This window comes from Palaemon carinicauda, unplaced genomic scaffold (assembly GCF_036898095.1).
Source record: "Palaemon carinicauda isolate YSFRI2023 unplaced genomic scaffold, ASM3689809v2 scaffold577, whole genome shotgun sequence".
Classification (NCBI taxonomy): Eukaryota; Metazoa; Arthropoda; class Malacostraca; order Decapoda; family Palaemonidae; genus Palaemon; species Palaemon carinicauda.
The window spans coordinates 72,568-91,318 of record NW_027171846.1 but is presented as its reverse complement, the minus strand read 5'-3'; the positions used below and the strand labels follow the sequence as shown (position 1 = coordinate 91,318).

General features: G+C 40.3%; 1 protein-coding gene across 1 annotated transcript in view; it reads left to right on the top strand.

Annotated features, from left to right (window-relative positions):
• The window catches only part of Rrp6 (exosome component Rrp6), a 39,638-nt gene that overhangs the window by 477 nt on the left and 20,410 nt on the right, over window positions 1-18,751 (top strand). The window contains exons 2-7 of the mRNA XM_068369457.1: window positions 3,678-3,802; window positions 5,093-5,204; window positions 15,219-15,302; window positions 15,588-15,778; window positions 16,253-16,439; window positions 17,587-17,730. Coding sequence (XP_068225558.1) covers window positions 3,678-3,802; window positions 5,093-5,204; window positions 15,219-15,302; window positions 15,588-15,778; window positions 16,253-16,439; window positions 17,587-17,730 — 843 coding nt within the window. The remainder of the gene's footprint in view (window positions 1-3,677; window positions 3,803-5,092; window positions 5,205-15,218; window positions 15,303-15,587; window positions 15,779-16,252; window positions 16,440-17,586; window positions 17,731-18,751) is intronic.

Genomic DNA, 18,751 nt, shown 5'->3' with positions numbered 1-18,751 from the left:
TACCAGTTCATAAGCCATGGCTGCTGTACTACAAAAACGATGTCCGTCATTCTGCAAAACCCCTCCTCAAGAATACAAGCTAATCTAAATACGGGGTGTATGTATGATAGCGGCCACCTGTATGTATTACTATCTAACTTGAATACGGCAGTATAAGGGGGTCTAAGGGGCCGCATTAACACCCTCCCCCCCGTTAGGTGAGTAGGTAAGGATACGGCTTGTAAGTTAGGTTAAGTTAGTTGATGTCCATTTTTAATCAATGCGGGAAGAACTGGCCGCTGATATACAAAGGCTCCCTAAATACCTAATCTAACCTACAAGCCTTACTCCTACCGAACAGGGGGCTTTATCCCCTTACACTGCCGTATTCTTAGCTTAACCTGTATTTAATTCGTAACCCGTTACACTACTAGTAAGGTAATACAATTGCTGTGGCCTGATTGGTAATGTCTCTGCCTGGTGTTTTCCAGTCGGGGGTTCGACTCCTGCTCAGACTCGCTAGTGCCATTAGTGTCTGCAACATTACCATCCTTGTGAGTTAAGTTTGGGGGAGCCTATAGGTCTATCTGCAGGGTCATCAGCAGCCACTCCCTGGCCCTCCCTGGTCCTAGCTTGGGTGGAGAGGAGGCTTGGGCGCTGATCATGTAATATATGGTCAGTCTCTAGGGCATTGTCCTAATTGCTAGGGCAATGTCACTGTCCCTTGCCTGTGCCATTCATGAGCGACCTTTAAACCTTTAAAGGGAAAATATTTTACAATAAATAAAAAAGATTACACTTACCAAACCAAATTACAATCACCCCTGTATATTAACAGAAACCAATATAGTTGGCCTTTCAATACTTCAGGTTCAGCTTCAGGGATGATTTGTTGCCTTTGCAATGGGCTGCCATTATTCAGAGTCACTGAAGTCAGAATCTTTCTTCTTGCCGAGGGACAACTTTTTTTTGGTGGGTTGGATTGACTGGCAATTAGCAAAGAAGGTTGGGCAATGTTTGATGATTTTCTGCCCTATTTAAAACTCGTTTCACCAATACGACACTAAACAATCGCTGAAATGTTTTCCCAAAAGGGAGCCTTTGTATATCAGCGGCCAGTTCCTCCAGCGAGCATAAAATATGGACACCAACTAACCTAAACTTCCCCTCCCCTAACCTAACCTGAAAGCCGTGTCCTTACCTACTTACATATCTGGGGGACTAACACCCCCTGCGACCCCCTTACACTGCCGTATTCTTAGTCAGCTATCATCATACATACATGTGTCCGCTATCATACATAAACCCCCCCAAAAGTACCATTTTATACAAATAAGATCTAAATTCATTACTTGGTACAAATCACAATCCTTATATTTTGATTATTGCAATAGAAAAAATATTCAAAAGTATCTTCAATATTGCGCTGATATGTTGCCATCACGCCTCGTTGGTAGAGAATGATCATCTCTGACCCACGATTGATGCTCCCTTAACCCTGTTTGAATTTTGGAAATATGGTATTCTGATTGGATAAAAAAAAAGGCCTTCGGCAATTTCCGAGGTCAAGTGGGATCCGATTGGGTCGTTTTAAATTGCCGCGACTGCCGATTATTTCAGTATTCCGGCGCTGAAAAGCAGTTGAATTGATCAAAGCTTGCTAAAGAGCTGTTGAATTGATCAAAGCTATACAGTACACAGAATTCTAATAACTACGGGAGCGAGAAACTGCTTGTCATGGTACAGAGCTCGTTCGGCTTATAAATTTCACGGCAGTTTTGATGGTTTTCAAAATACTGTAACTCTATTTGTATCTCGTAAGTAATTACCTGGGGTTATTTTAAAGATTCTGAACAGTTTTCATTCTATACAAGTTTCCAACCGTTGAAAATAAGGTGGCCGCTATCATACATATGAACAATTAAAAATATTCATTATTTAAAAATATGGATTTCACCCAAATTATGGTTTTATTTTACATTAACGCAATTTTCCCAAAATGATTTTAATAAATCACCATTGACCTTGGCAAAGCAGGCGCTCATATACATTCGTTTAATCCCACAACCATGATTTGCTGGGTAATAATAACCGAGGTCATCTAATTCTAAGTGTGTATAATTGATTGTTAACCCTTTAACCCCCAGGCTATTTGGAACTTTCCAACCCTTAACCCCCAGGGGTTATTTTTTTTTCAAGTACATTTTGCAGTATATTTTTTTTAATTGCTCTAACAGCCTTAATTTTTGTCATAGAGAGGTCAGGTTGGTCTCATTCTCTTTGAAAATGCCTGAAGTTTCTCAAAAAATTATCAAAAATATGCAAAAAAAAATGTAAATTGCAGTTTTTTGCAAGAACGTACTGGTCCGACCATGGGGGTAAAGGGATGAGTTTTGTGAAACGTACCAGTACGTCCTTTGGGGGTAAAAGTGTTAATGCAGAAATACTAGCCAATGGGGCTAACGCAGATAGGGACACATGGTCCGCTAGCCAGAGCATAAGATCAATGGGATAATGTTTATTTGCCAGTAAAGTGAGCGTACGGCAGAGCAAAAACCAGTAAATCATTAGCTCAATTAAGGAGTTATTTGTAATATGATAAACACCGCTACAAATGACTCCGTAGAAAAGGGAATGGAAAATCACATTTTCTATACGTCAGGAAGTCTTGGCAAACAAAAGCTCCAGTGTTTTGACTGTGTTTAATTACTATTACTCTGTTTTGATTATGGTGACCTTTTTTGGTTACGATGACTGGTTTTTTTTATGATGACGACTGGTAGAAACAACAAAGTTTAAAAAGGTTTATTTAAATATCATACATTTTCACTGGTACACAACACATTTTGAGGTGTTTTGAACATAATTGATGACAATATCCATCGCAAAACCATAGGTTTTTAGTTATGTTAGTCAACCCACCATAATTCAAAAACTATGGATTTCCACCTGAAGTCATTATAAAAGAAAATTCAAAACTCATAATTCAATTACACCAAATTCCCATTTTTTAAAGCCGTAAAAGATATTGTTCCAACGTAAAAATTCACCAAAGTTTTTCCATCAGTCGTTCAAAGGCCCTTTAAATACAACAGGTGCTATTGTCATTTTCTTCATAAGAAATATTGTACTACAGTAAATATTTTCTGTTAATGCTCCATTGTTGCATAAAATTATAAGTTACATAATCATCCTCTTACTTTATCCAAAATCAGTGAAATCAAAAGCATGTGGCTGTGGTATCATTTTATACAATTTTACACTAGTTGAAACACACAGTAAAACAAAAATGTTTTTATGTTGACCAAACTGACATGAGTCTTTTTATAGTTTATATATGACATGTCTGTTTTTGACGTTGGTAATAGTTTATATAGGACATACCTGTTTTGACGCTGTTACTGTTTTAGAATGATTTATTGTTAATTTATTTTCATTTAGTTTTTCCTTATTTCCTTTAATCACTGGGCTATTTTTCCCTATTGGAGCCTTTGGGCTTATAGCATCTTGCTTTTCCAATTAGGGTTGTAGCTTGGCTAGTAATAATAATAATAATAATAATAATAATTAAGTTCATGTGTAATTTATGGCAGAAAATACGTCTGCTGGTATGTGATAAAAATTTAGAAACTTTTCATGTATAAATAGTGTAGGCAAATGAATTAATAATTTCTCTACTTCCCTTTTTTTATTTCTAGGATGTTATGGTCTGCGTCCGAGACTGTCAGAAGCTCAGCGGCGAACTGGCAGGATGGCATCACTACCGAGACTACTCGGGTGTGGAGCGCACGATGGCGCAGGTCAACGGCCTTTTGGTTTCGCTGTGAGTAGTATGTTTATTTTAATATTAGGAGTTTTTAAGACAATACTACTGTATAGTTAACCCTTTTGCCCCCACCATAAGGTTAAATTTCGAGCACATTTTGCTATATATTTTTTTTTAAATTGCTCTAACAGGCTTAATTTTTGTCATAGAGAGGTCAGGTTGGTCTCATTTTCTTGGAAAATGCCTGAAGTTTCTCATAAAATTATCAAAAATATGTAAAAACATGTAATTAACAGTTTTTGCAAGAACGTACCGGTACGTCATTTGTGGGTGAAAGGGTTAAGAATTAACCTACAGAATTAAATTATTTTAATAAATCAAAGTATTCTACTGTACAGTTTGCTGAATTGCTATACAATACTGTATTTAATGATAATCTGTAAGATAATTTTGTATTGCTGTGCATATGGTGATATCTTGGTATTCTGTTTGCAAATGAATTGGATATGCTTGAGTTTTTTCACTAATGGAAATTTTGCAGTTCTGACCTTTCTATGAATTTTACAAAAGTTTCGTTTAGTTGAATATTTTATATTCTACTGGGTCTGATTGCTCTACTGTATTCAGCTATTATCCATTGGTAATTATGTAGCAATTTCTATTTCAGAATGCATTTTAGTGATTTGTTTAAAAGATAGGTATGCTTCAGTATACAGAACAGTATATTATTTTAAAGAATATTTGTTAAAGTTTTTCATATGATTTATAATTCCTAGTGTAGTATAATGCTTAATGGTTTTAAATAATCTTATAAACGTTTTGAATTTTGTATGGTACTTTGAACTGTACAATAATACTAATAGGCATGAGAGAACTTATAACCATCACATATATTTTAGAATTTTGAAAACTGTAATTAACCCTTTTACCCCCAGGCTATTTGGAGCTTTCCAACCCTTAACCCCCAGGCAATTTTATTTTTAAAGCACATTTTGCAATATATATTTTTATAAATTGCTCTAACAACCTTAATTTTTGTCATAGGGAGGTCAGGTTGGTCTCATTCTTTTGGAAAATGCCTGAAGTTTCTCATAAAGTTATCAAAAATATGCAAAAAACAAATGTAAATAGCAGTTTTTTGCAAGGACGTACCAGTACTTCCATGGGGGTAAAGAGACGAGTTTTGTGAAACACCAGTACTGTACGTCCATTTGGGGGTAAAAGGGTTAATGTACTATAGTTTCTTTTTGTTAGGATCGAAGAAATGTGGAGGTCCAGGAAATTCTTTCACGTACATGTTTGGCTTTCATTTTTCTGCACGTACTTGATAGTCCCGTTTTATTTCAGGGTCACCAACATATTCAAGCACCAGGATATCAAAATTGGCCTGAATCATCACAAATTACTTGATCAGTTTGACATGGTTCGTGAAGGAAATGATGCTCTTCTTGAGAGAATAGTAAGTGGTAATTTTGTGAGTCTTTTCTGTTCTTATATGCTATAGTTATTGGTAATTATTTTTATGCATCTCTCCTGATGTTTATGTAGCATTTACTTGAAGCTGTGTTGACGGCTACTCAAAAATAGAAGTTTGCCGTTTACTCTCCTTTCAAAATATCTCGTCTTCTGCGAAACTCTGCGCCATCTGGCAGTTGATAGCCACTAACTAATCGAGGATACAACACATTGAATTAATCCAAAGAACAATCAATGGTCTAGCAATTCTTCTTCGCTCGAGGGGTGGAATATTGCACTGTAATTATTTAGTAGTGACTACTCTCCTCTTGGTAAGAGTGGAAAAGACTCTTTAGCTATGGTAAGCAGCTTTTCTAAAAGAAAGACACTCCAAAATCAAACCATTGTTCTCTAGTCTTCGGTAGTGACATAGCCTTTGTAACATGGTCTTCCACTGTCTTGGGTTAAAGTTCTCTTGCTTGAGGGTACCTTTGGGCACACTTTTATATCTTTTTTCCTTTCCCCCCTTTTTTTTAAAGTTATTATAGTTTATATATGAAAGTTTTCAATATTAAACTTACCCGATAATCATGTAGCTGTCAACTCTGTTGCCCGACAGAATTCTATGGAGGGATACGCCAGCTATCACAATACTAGAAGGGGGTGTACTTACCAGCGCCACCTGTGGCCAGGTACTCAAGTACTTCTTGTTGACACCTCCTCAATTATTCCTCTGTCGTGCTTCTGACAAGACGTTCTGGGATACGCTTATGTTCTTGGAGTATTTTCACGAATTTGGTGAAGTATTTCTCTTTGATTTCGGCTGTCGCTTTACTGGAAACTTCTATATTAGCTTAGTTAGCTTTTGGAATTAATTTGATTAATTATGGTGACGAAGAGAGTATGAACTCTCGTTCACCTTTCAATGGCCGACCCTTCCCTTAGACGGAAGTGTTGGTGTCTAAGAGAGTTTAGACTCTCTTTCTTAATTTTGCTTAACAAAAGTTATAGATTTATTTTATATCTCTCCGCCTCTTATAGGCCTCTTCGATTAACTTCCTTTTATTATAAACTTATTAAAATTAATTTTTATATTTGTTTATATTCGACCTTCCTAATAGTAGGCGGTCTTTTCTTGGTACCGAAGTTAATTATCGTGAGCCCGTCATTTCGGTTTTACCTGTTAACATATTATGCTATTTTAAGGTCTTTGAAAGAATTTCTTTGATAGTCTCGTACTTTTTCAAAGTTGAACTAACGTTTTGTTTGTCTCGGCAGTTGTTGACGTTCAGAACGTTTTCAACTTGCACTCTATCGTTACGATAGAGAAAGAATGTTCACGGTTTCACATTGCAGTAAGAGTAACCGTGTCTAGCGTTTTGTTCATTCTTTCTTAACTTAATGGTTTTGATCCTAATAAGGAACTTTTCTTTTTGGGAAATATTTCAGTTTTTTCCTTTAACAATAATATGTTTTAACGATATATATGATTGGGCTCTTCTCCCAGGTTCTAAGAGAGAGAGAGAGAGAGAGATAGAGACGGAGGGAGAAAGAGGATAAACGTTTCCCTCAAGCCTGCCAGGCGTACGAGTAACGTCGTTATCGTTTTGCTCTTATCCCTAGTCTCTTTAGGGGAAGAAACTAAACGTTTCTAGAGTGATCTAGTGTTTAGTCTCTTTCCAGCCACTGAATTTTCTTTCATTAGATTTTTCTGTTACATTGTAATTCTGTTTTCGCAATTACTAACTTTTGAGAAGGATAGAATTGCGTGTTTCAGGTACAAACCACTTAAAGTTTCGAGTTCAGTGAAATAAGTGCAAACAGTAATCAAAGTGATAAGTGATTAGCGCAAAGTATGTCAGTGTTATGCGTGAGGGTACTTTTGTGCGCGCCAGTCGTCCTCCCAGTCCGGGACCTCTTGCAAGCTCCCAAGCCCAGGGGAGAAGCAATGTCGAAGGGCAAAAGGGTTCGGCAGGCCTTGATCGGCGCACAGAAGTATCCTCGGTGGTTGTGGGCGTGTCTTACCGAGACCGTCACTCCCACCCGCAGACGATTGAGCCCTTATTTTGCTCGTCTGCAGAAGAGATTTAGAGGAGAAAATAAAGGCAGAGTAACGCTGGTCTCAGGTCTCAAGACCTCTTAAACGTAAAGTCCAGACCTATGCCAGACGTACGAAGTAAAGTTCAACAACCCGGATGCAGTCATTGGGTTAGCTCTGACTCTCCTCAGTCATCAGTTTGTCGGGCTGAGAGTGCGCCTACACTCCCCCCCGCCTATGCTCGCTCCGCCTGATCGCAGTACCACCTGCCAGGCGTACGATGTTGTGGACTCTACTACAGTCCATGCAAGCACAGCTTTCGGACCTGATGCGTGAGTGTCGTGCTGAGAGTGTTGCACCTCCTCCTCCTCCTGCACCGGTGGTGCACCAACCGCCTGCACCCGTTCAGCCTGTGCTGCACCCGCCTGCACCGGTGGTGCACCAACCGGCTGCACCCGTTCAGCCTGTGCTGCACCCGTTCAGCCTGTGCTGCACCCGTTCAGCCTGTGCTGCACCCGCCTGCACTCGCTGCACCCAGTCACAGCACCATCTGCCAGGCGTACGATGTTGTGGACTCTACTACAGTCCATGCAAGCACAGCTTTCGGACCTGTTGCGTGAGTGTCGGGCTGAGAGTGTTGCACCTCCACCTGCACCCTTTCAGCCTGTGCTCAACCCGCCTGCACTCGCTGCACCCAGTCGCAGCACCATCTGCCAGGCGTACGATGTTGTGGACTCTTCTACAGTCCATTCAAGCACAGCTTTCGGACCTGTTGCGTGAGTGTCGGGCTGAGAGTGTTGCACCTCCACCTGCACCCGTTCAGCCTGTGCTCAACCCGCCTGCACTCGCTGCACCCAGTCGCAGCACCATCTGCCAGGCGTACGATGTTGAACCTCTTTCTGTGTTCGCTGTTCCCAGTGTTGTTCAGCCTCAGCCTTCTTTAAGGCAACCTTCGGTTTGGGATCAGGAGGATTACTCCACTCTTCCTCCTCCTCCCCTGGCTGCTCCACCGGTGGTGCAACTCTCGGTGGAGGTACAACTCTTCCACCTGTGAGTCAGTCTCCTCAGCTGCTGCACCGAGCTCAACCCGTGCACCCTGATCCTGCGCCTCAGACACCTCTGCTTGCGGGAACTTTACCTTGTTCTGCGCAACCTCGGTCTCTTCACGCTCCACTCATACCACAGGAACAGGAACTTTCTGCACCTTCCACTGTTGTTGTTCCAGCTCGTTCTGACTCTGCTGTTCAGCATACCTTACCTCCATTTCAAACCATGGCAAAAATATGAATCATGAGTTATGAATGTAAGGTAAACATTATGTTGATTTTTAAACCCCATGCAAGCATGCATAAAGCACTCTAGCACTGGTCATGGAATTTCTGAGAAATGTTAAACGCCATGCACACGCTCTGCTTTCCTTACAGCAGGCTCTGCTTACAGCAGGCTCTGCTTACTACATGCTCAGCATTCAGCATGCTCTGCATTCAGCATGCTCTGCATTCAACATGCTCTGCATACAGCATGCTCTGCATTCAGCATGCTCTGCATACATCATGCTCTACATACAGCATGCTCTGCATACAGCATACTCTGCATTCATCATGCTCTGCATACCTTACCGCATGCTTCTCAACATATCTTGGGTTGTTGCCAACTCACTAGACTGTCAAGCAGTTTCATAACGTTGCCTTCTAGTCTGCTGTTTTTGCACCAGTGAACCCTCACTCAGAGAACTTAGCTTTTCTAGGATAAGGTCCCTGTAGATGAGAAAGTTCTTTTCTCCCTCCTTCTGATATTCCCTTGAGGACTCTGTCATTTGGAGGGAGCCTTTAGCTGCATAACCTCTTATGGACTTTTATTTAAGCATAACATGCTTACAGGGAAGGTAATGGTTCCACTTCAGCCGCTAATCCCGTCTGTTACCACACCTGCTCCCATTGACCTTGAGCTGTGTTGCATGACATGCAGTCCAAGCTTAGTCCTTGTTAGAGGATTTTTTGTTTACGGAGTCAATGTGTCACGGGGAAGACGTTCAACAACCAACAGAAGGGACTTGTTGTGACGCAGTGCGGCAACCTCAGCAACCCGTTAAGGAGTTGTCTGTACGACCCAGATAGTCTAGACAGATTCGGGTTGTCACTGTACTTCCTCGCTTGCCCATGATTGACAGTTTACAGACTGTGCAGCAGTATCATGATCTTGTGTCCGGCTCCGTCAGACGACTGGCTTTTAAGAGCTCCCACAAGTCGTCGCTGTCTGGAGATTTTCAAATGGACTATGGATCTGACCAAGGAACTGGGCCTCCTGGTCAATTTTGAGGAGTCTCAGCTCGTTCCATCCCAGACCATTGTTTCCTTGGGTATGGATCTTCAGAGTCGAGCTTTTCGGACTTGTCCGTCGGCCCCAAGGATCTTCCAAGCCCTAGAATGCATCCAGAGCATGCTGAGAAGGAACCGATGCTTAGTCAGGCAGGGGATGAGTCTAACAGGGACACTTTCATCGCTGGCCCTGTTCATCGAGTTAGGGAGACTCCACCTCCGCCCCCTTCAGTATCATCTAGCTGCTCACTGGATAAAGGACATGACGCTAGAGACGGGCTCAGTTCCTGTTTCCGAAGAGATGAGGTCTACTCTAACGTGGTGGAAGAACAGCATTCTTCTCAAGGAAGGTCTACCTTTGGCTGTTCAGACCCTCGACCACCGTCTCTTCTCGGACGCATCGGACACGGGCTGGGGTGCGACACTGGACGGACAGGAATGCTCGGGAACATGGAATCAGGAGCAAAGGACACTTCACATCTATTGCAAGAAGTTGTTGGCAGTTCATCTGGCCTTGATAAACTTCAAGTCCCTCCAGCTTAACAAGGTGGTGGAGGTGAACTCCGACTACACCACAGCCTTGGCTTACATCTCCAAGCAGAGAGGGACTCCTTCGAGGAAGTTGTTCAAGATCGCAAGGGACCTCCTCATTTGGTCAAAGATCGAAAGCTCACGCTGGTAACGAGGCTCATTCAGGGCGATATGAATGTCATGGCAGATCGCCTCAGCCGTAAGGGTCAGGTCTTCCCCACAGAGTGGACCCTTCACAAGAATGTTTGCAGCAGACTTTGGGCTCTGTGGGGTCAGCCAACCATAGTTCTATTCGCTACCTCGATGACCAAGAAGCTCCTCTTGTATTGTTCTCCGATTCCAGACCCAGCAGCAGTTCGCGTGGATGCCTTTCTGCTGGATTGGTCCCATCTCAACCTGTATGCATTCCCGCCGTTCAAGATTGTCAACAGGGTACTTCAGAAGTTCGCCTCTCACAAAGGGACACGGTTGACGTTGGTTGCTCCCCTCTGACCCGCGAGAGAAGGGTTCACCGAGGTACTGCAATGGCTGGTCGACGTTCCCAGGACTCTTCCTCCTAGAGTGGACCTTCTGCGTCAACCTCACGTAAAGAAGGTACACCCAAACCTCCACGCTCTTCGTCTGACTGCCTTCAGACTATCGAAAGTCTCTCAAGAACTAGAGGCTTTTCGAAGGAGGCAGCCAGAACGATTGCCAGAGCAAGGACGACATCCACTCTCAGAGTCTATCAGTCTTTATGGGAAGTCTTCCGAAGCTGGTGCAAGGCCAATGCAGTTTTCCTCAACCAGTACCACTGTAACCCAGATTGCTGACTTCCTGTTACATCTAAGGAACGTAAAATCCCTATCAGCTCCTACGATCAAGGGTTACAGAAGTATGTTGGCAGCGGTTTTCCGCCACAGAGGCTTGGATCTTTCCTCCAACAAAGATCTACAGGACCTCCTTAGGTCTTTTGAGACCTCAAAGGAACGTCGGTTGTCCACTCCAGGCTGGAATCTAGACGTGGTCCTAAGGTTCCTAATGTCATCAGGATTTGAACCGTTCCAATCAGCCTCTTTTAAGGACCTCACATTAGAAACTCTTTTCCTCGTGTGCTTAGCAACAGGTAAAAGAGTAAGTGAGATCCACGCCTTCAGCAGGAACATAGGTTTCACATCTGAAACGGCTACATGTTCCTTGCGGCTCGGTTTTTTTTTGGCTAAAACGAGCTTCCTTCTCGTCCTTGCCCTAAGTCGTTCGAGATCCCAAGCCTGTCCAACATGGTGGGGAACGAACTAGAGAGAGTACTTTGCCCTGTTAGAGCTCTTAAGTACTATCTAAGAAGGTCAAAACCATTACGAGGACAATCAGAAGCCTTATGGTGTGCTATCAAGAAGCCTTCTCTACCAATGTCTAAGAACTCAGTTTCTTACTACATCAGGCTTCTGATTAGAGAAGCAAATTCTCATCTGAAGGAAGAAGACCTTGCTTTGCTGAAGGTAAGGACACATGAAGTGAGAGCTGTGGCTACTTCAGTGGCCTTCAAACAGAACCGTTCTCTGCAGAGTGTTATGGATGCAACCTATTGGAGAAACAAGTCAGTGTTCGCATCATTCTATCTCAAAGATGTCCAGTCTCTTTACGAGTACTGCTACACCCTGGGTCCATTCGTAGCAACGAATGCAGTAGTAGGCGAGGGCTCAGCCACTACATTCCCATAATTCCATAACTTTTTAACCTTTCTCTTGAATACTTTTTATGGGTTGTTCGGTCGGCTAAGAAGTCTTCCACATCCTTGTTGATTTGGCGGGTGGTCAATTCTTTCTTGAGAAGCGCCGAGGTTAAAGGTTGTGATGAGGTCCTTTAGTATGGGTTGCAGCCCTGTATACTTTAGCACCTTTGGGTTGATTCAGCCTCCAAGAGGAACGCTGCGCTCAGTAAGGAAGACGAACTTAAAAAAGAGACAGAGTAACGGTTCAATTCGACTTCCTTACCAGGTACTTATTATTTCATTGTTATTTGAGATAACTGTTATATGAAATATGGGATACTTAGCTATCCTTTAATCTTGTACACTGGTTTTCACCCACCCCCCTGGGTGTGAATCAGCTACATGATTATCGGGTAAGTTTAATATTGAAAAATGTTATTTTCATTAGTAAAATAAATTTTTGAATATACTTACCCGATAATCATGATTTAATTGACCCTCCCTTCCTCCCCATAGAGAACCAGTGGGACCGAGGAATAATTGAGGAGGTGTCAACAAGAAGTACTTGAGTACCTGGCCACAGGTGGCGCTGGTAAGTACACCCCCTTCTAGTATTGTGATAGCTGGCGTATCCCTCCATAGAATTCTGTCGGGCAACAGAGTTGACAGCTACATGATTATCGGGTAAGTATATTCAAAAATTTATTTTACTAATGAAAATAACATATTTAATTGTTTTAATTGTTCATTACTATTCATGAATTTTATTTCCTTTCCTCACTGGACTATTTTTCCCTGTAGGAGACATTGGGCTTATAGCATCCTGCTTTTCTAAGGTTGTAGCTTAGCTAGTAATGATAATGATAACCTTTTTCTTGAATAATAGAATTTCCTTAACATTAGCGAGTGTGAACAAAAGAAAAGCTTTCAATATAAGAGAATTAAAGTGGGAAATAATAAATTGCAGAGTTTATATTAGTAGAAAGTTATAGTCTTGATCATAATTTAGGTTTCTTTAGATGTGAATAGTTCAACTAGATGAATAAGATGAATATAAATTATTCTGAGAAATAACTAAAGTTGCACCAACCTAACCTTGGTTAGATATTTTGCCTTACTGTACATTATTTTTTTAAATAGCATAACTTAGCTTAAATATATAAATGAAATAAATTTTCTTTTGAATATCCAGAGTTATTTTTAATATTTAAATTTTCAGAATTTTATCTTAATATTTTTACAAACTATACTCAATTTTTTTTAATGAGGCGCAATTGCACCGACTCGCAGGTGTGCCCTTTTAGCCCTGAAAAAAATTTCCTGCTATCTGATTGGTTAGAATTATCTTGTCCAACCAATCAGCGATCAGGAAAATTTTCCGAGCTAAAAGGGCACACCTGCGAGTCGGTGCAAATCTGCCTCACTAAGAAGAATTGACTATAGTTTCACTGGTTGCAGTACCAGGTCCTATGTTTTACTGTAGATTTCTTATTGCTCATAAGGTCTTAGTCACGGTTAAAGAGAAAATTGAAGATTATTTAGACTGGTTGATTATTGATAGTTATTAACATCACAGCCTTTATCAAACTTTTGGGATTTGCTAGTTGTGAACTTCATAAGCTCTTGACCATTTTAGACTTTTGTACAATTTAAGAAGTCCTTCATGTATTTTGTATATTGTATGTCCTAAAGGATTAATATTGAAACATCAATATTAAATTCAAGGTATTTGAGCCTTAGTAGTGATAGTAATAAAAACTGCCCTATATCAAACCCTAGCCTAACTCTTCGTTATGATCAGTGGTTGTAGTACACCAGTTTGTTTGTGCTCAGATGGTTTACAGTGTGAAGTAGTTGAGCTCATTTCTTAGAGCCTCGCACTCTCTTACTCCTGTACATGTATTTTATACTGGACAATCCTTGCAATTCTGCAAACCAATGGACTCCTGTGGACCGTTGGATTCTGAAGTTGAACTCCAATCCTTTATCTCTCCACTTGTTGAAGTAGGGGCTTTTAGACAACCACTTATTTCTTATGTTAAATTGTCAAGGGTTGCATTGTCTCGAATAGAGTGCCGTATACAGCCAATGAGGGGGGCAAGCCAGCCTCAACTTGGTGTCGGTCCCAAGCCCGGGTAAATGGGGAGGGTTGGAGACAGGAAAGGCATCCAGCCATGAAAAATTAGCCCAAACCAATATACATACATATATATACCAAGGCACTTCCCTCAATTTTGGGGGGTAGCCAACATCAACAAATGAAACAAAAACAAAAAAGGGGACCTCTACTCTCTACGTTCCTCCCAGCCTAACAAGGGACTCAACCGAGTTCAGCTGGTACTGCTAGGGTGCCACAGCCCACCCTCCCCCTTTATCCACCACAGATGAAGCTTCATAATGCTGAATCCCCTACTGCTGCTACCTCCGCGGTCATCTAAGGCATCGTGGATATTATGAACATCAACCCCACATAAAAGTGGGAAAAGATGCAGACAAAGAAGAAGATACAGTATTGGAGTCTGATTAGAATTTTTTTTTCTTGAAAACTACCATATATTACTTAGTATTTGGACCAGGCTACTGGGGTATAATTTAATTGCTATGTTTTGTAATTTTTATACAGTTCAATACCTTTCTTTTTCAAAAAAAATCTGAGGATAAGAAGGAAAAGCCCTTTGATGAGGTATCTCTGTTGAGGGGTAAGAAAATGTAGTTCTGAAAGATATCTAAATAAGTTAGTTAAGGTAACTTCTGATTAGTATTATTATTTGCCAAATCTGTTTCTATTTTATTGTGAGAAATTGTCTTATCAAACAAAGATTCTCTGAGAGGTATGAAAATATATAGCCTAGCTTAAGTATTGATTCAGATCTAGTTAATTATTATTATTATTTGCTAAGCTGCAACCCTAGTTGGAAAAGCAGGATGCTATAAGCCCAGGGGCTCCAACAGGGAAAACAGCCCAGTGAGGAAAGGAAACAAGGAAAAAATAAATTGTTCTAAGAACAGCAACAATCTAAAAATAAATATTTCCTATATAAACTATAAAAACTTTAACAAAACAAGGAGGAGAAACGAGAGAACAGTGTGCCAGAGTGTACCCTCAAGCAAGAGAACTCTAAGCCAAGGCAGTGGAAGACCACGGTACAGAGGTTATGGCAGTACCAAAGACTAGAGAACAATGGTTTGATTTCGGAGTGCCCTTCTCCTAAAAGAGCTGCTTACCATAGCTAAAGAGTCCCTTCTACCTTTACCAAGAGGAAAGTAGCCACTGACCAATTACAGTGCAGTAGTTAACCCCTTGAGAGAAGAAAAATTCTTTGGTAACCTCAGTGTTGTCAGGTGTATGAGGTGCCTGGAACCTATAATTAATGGCAAAGATTTGAGAACTGAGTTACTAGAGAAATACATTCATATATCTAATCTTTTTTTTTCTTTCAGAATTCAGATATCGATGAGGCATCTGGTTTAAAGAAGAATGCTGATGCTGAAATTCTGGATCCATCTGGGATGAAAAAGGTGGAGGTAAGCCGTGTAAAAGAGAAAAATGTTTATATAATTTTCTGTTATAATTAGTAATGTTTCTGTCGGCTTTTCTTCATTTCTCTATGACCCTTTCTACATGAATACCATCTTGTTAAGAGCTTCACCTAGTCAGCTTTTCTATGATTTTCTATCACATTGTAATATTGCAACATTGCAGTATTCCCGTGAAATAGATAGCTTGTTTTGCAAAGTGTATATTCAAAATTGTAAATGCTTGCATCAATGTCACATGTATACTGTCATACTGTACTTTTTCATTTCTAGGGTCCAGCTACTGCCACCGGGAAGAATGTCGTTCTCCTCGCATCACGAAGTGTTCAGAAACCTCAGATATTCTTCGAGAAGAAAGTAGACAACTCGCACAAAAGACCTTTCATGCCTTTAATACAGGAGAAGCCTAACAACATTAAGCCTCTTTCAATTATGCTTTGCATTGATGACACGGGAAAAGAATAGTAAGTTTATGTTTGAAATATCTCTGAATGAATCAATTGAGTCGTCCCTACGACTGTCTAGAGTTGTAGGTGTTTAATCTACATTCTTTAACCCTTTTACCCCCAAAGGGCGTACTGGTACGTTTCACAAAAGCCATCCCTTTACCCCCATGGACGTACCGGTATGTCCTTGCAAAAAAATGCTATAAGAATTTTTTTTTTTCATATTTTTGATAACTTTTTGAAAAAATTCAGGTATTTTCCAAGAGAATGAGACTAACCTGACCTCTCTATGACAAAAATTAAGGCTGTTAGAGCAATTTTAAAAAAATATACTGCAAAATGTTCTGGGGAAAAAAATGACCCCCTGGGGGTTAAGGGTTGGAAATTTCCAAATAGCCTGGGGGTAAAAGGGTTAAAACAGTGGTTTTTGTATAATGTAAACCATAATCTTTCAAATATTCAGACTTTTAGAACTTTGAACTTTCTTTTCAGCTATTCACAGCCGTACGAATATGAACTCCAACACTGGAATCCTGCACCTTCACTGCTGGAGCCAGTAACTCCTCAGCCTCCAAATCCAATTGGCGATACACCTATTGTTATGGTGGAAACAGAGGAGGATCTGGCAAGGATGGTGTCGGAACTAAAAGAATGTAAAGAGTTCGGCTTTGATTTAGAGGTACAGTATGCTTTTCTTATTATTTTAATATTTATATTACTGTTTGGGAATAGAAACAGAAAGGAAAAACAAAAAGATAGTTGAAAGCAAGAAATTTGATACCTAATAAATAACACTACAACATTAAGTACGGCAAACTAGAGAATACAGAAAGCAGACTGTATAATTATAGATGATAATTAGCTTTACAGTATACAGTACATACAGAGAGAAAGGGAGAAAAATGGTATACGGAAAAGAGAAAGAGAGAGAGTGTTTGTGTGTAAAAGCAAGGACTACTATGGTCTACACTAACTTGGGAAGACAAGCCTGTTTGCTAAAAAACTTTTTGGTCTGTACAGAACATTTATATTTATAAAGCTATATCTAATTTTTTTTGTTTCCTTATTGTGATAAGTCCTTTAAAAATTGCAGTAGTAATAGGCACCAATCAAGTTTAGACCAAGAATTAATTTTACCTTAGAATTAAAACTAATAATACACTTCACAAATACATACGTACATATACTAAGGCACTTCCCCCAATTGGGGGGGTAGCTGACATCAACAAATGAAAAAAAAAAATATAATAATAAAACGGGACCTCTCCTCTCTACGTTTCTCCCAGCCTGACAAGGGACTCAACCGAGTTCAGCTGGTGCTGCTAGGGTGCCACAGCCCACCCTCCCCCGTTATCCACCACAGATGAAGCTTCATAACGCTGAATCCCCTACTGCTGCTACCTCCGCGGTCATCTAAGGCACCGGAGGAAGCAGCAGGGCCTACCGGAACTGCGTCACAATGGCTCGCCATTCATTCCTATTCCTAGCACGCTCTCTTGCCTCTCTCACATCTATCCTCCTAGCACCCAGAGCTTTCTTCACTCCATCCATCCACCCAAACCTTGACCTTCCTCTTTTACTTCTCCCATCAACTCTTGCATTCATCACCTTCTTTAGGAGACAGCCATTTTCCATTCTCTCAACATGGCCAACGTGGGAGGAACGTAGAGGTCCCCTTTTTTGTTTTTGTTTTGTTTGTTGATGTCGGCTACCCCCCAAAATTGGGGGAAGTGCCTTGGTATATGTATGTATGTATATACGAGAAAAGAATCTGTAATACCTAAAAAATATTTAGCTCTATAACATACCGAATGTTTCTATTCCAGCATCACTCGTATCGATCATATCAAGGCCTTGCGTGTCTCATGCAAATATCAACGAGAGAAATGGACTACATTGTTGATCCACTGGCACTGAGGGACAAACTAACGATTCTCAATGAAGTTTTTACGAATCCCAAAATTACCAAGGTGAGATGTTTAGATATTATTATTATTATTATTATTATTATTATTATTAAATGTCCTATATAAACTATTAACAACGTCAAAAACAGATATGTCAAATATAAACTATAGAAAGACACATGTCGGCCTGGTCAACATAAAAAATTTGCTCCAACTTTGAACTTTTGAAGTTCTACTGATTTTCAACTACCTGATTAGGAAGATCATTCCACAACTTGGTCACAGTTGGAATAAAACTTCTAGAATACTGTGTAGTATTGAGCCTCATGATGGAGAAGGCCTGGCTATTAGAATTAACTGCCTGCTTAGTACAGTATTATGAACAGGATATTTTTGTGTTATAAGAATGCAGTTGTAATTATTCTGACAATGGACTATTTTTCCATTTATATTTGTAAAATAATGTGTAAAGTTTTTATCTACATTGTTTCACTATTACAGAGAATAGCTCTGAATAATTGATTATTAGGGTATGTAGCTAGACAGAATTGACAATAACTTTCAATCAATGCATTCTGAATTCATGCCTCACACAGTGCTTGATATGTATCTCTTAATATGTATGACCTTACCATTCCTGTAAGCTAGGGATGTAGGGTTTGAGAGTGCCCATAGTTTTACCTACTGAGCCAACAGTTACCACCTGGTCTCCCTTGTTCCTAACTATGGTTGTAGGAGGTTCAGTCATTAACCCTTTTACCCCCAATGAACATACTGGTACGTTTCACAAAACTCATCCCTTTACCCCCATAGACGTACTGGTACGTCCTTGCAAAAAAACTGCTATTTACATTCTTTTTTGCATATTTTTGATAACTTTATGAGAAACTTCAGGCATTTTCCAAAAGAATGAGACCAACCTGACCTCTCTATGACAAAAATTAAGGCTATTAGAGCAATTTAAAAAATATATATTGCAAAATGTGCTTGAAAAAAAAAAATGCCGGGGGGTTAAGGGTTGGAAAGTTCCAAATAGCCTGGGGGTAAAAGGGTTAATCATGTGTATATATTTGATTTCTTGGAG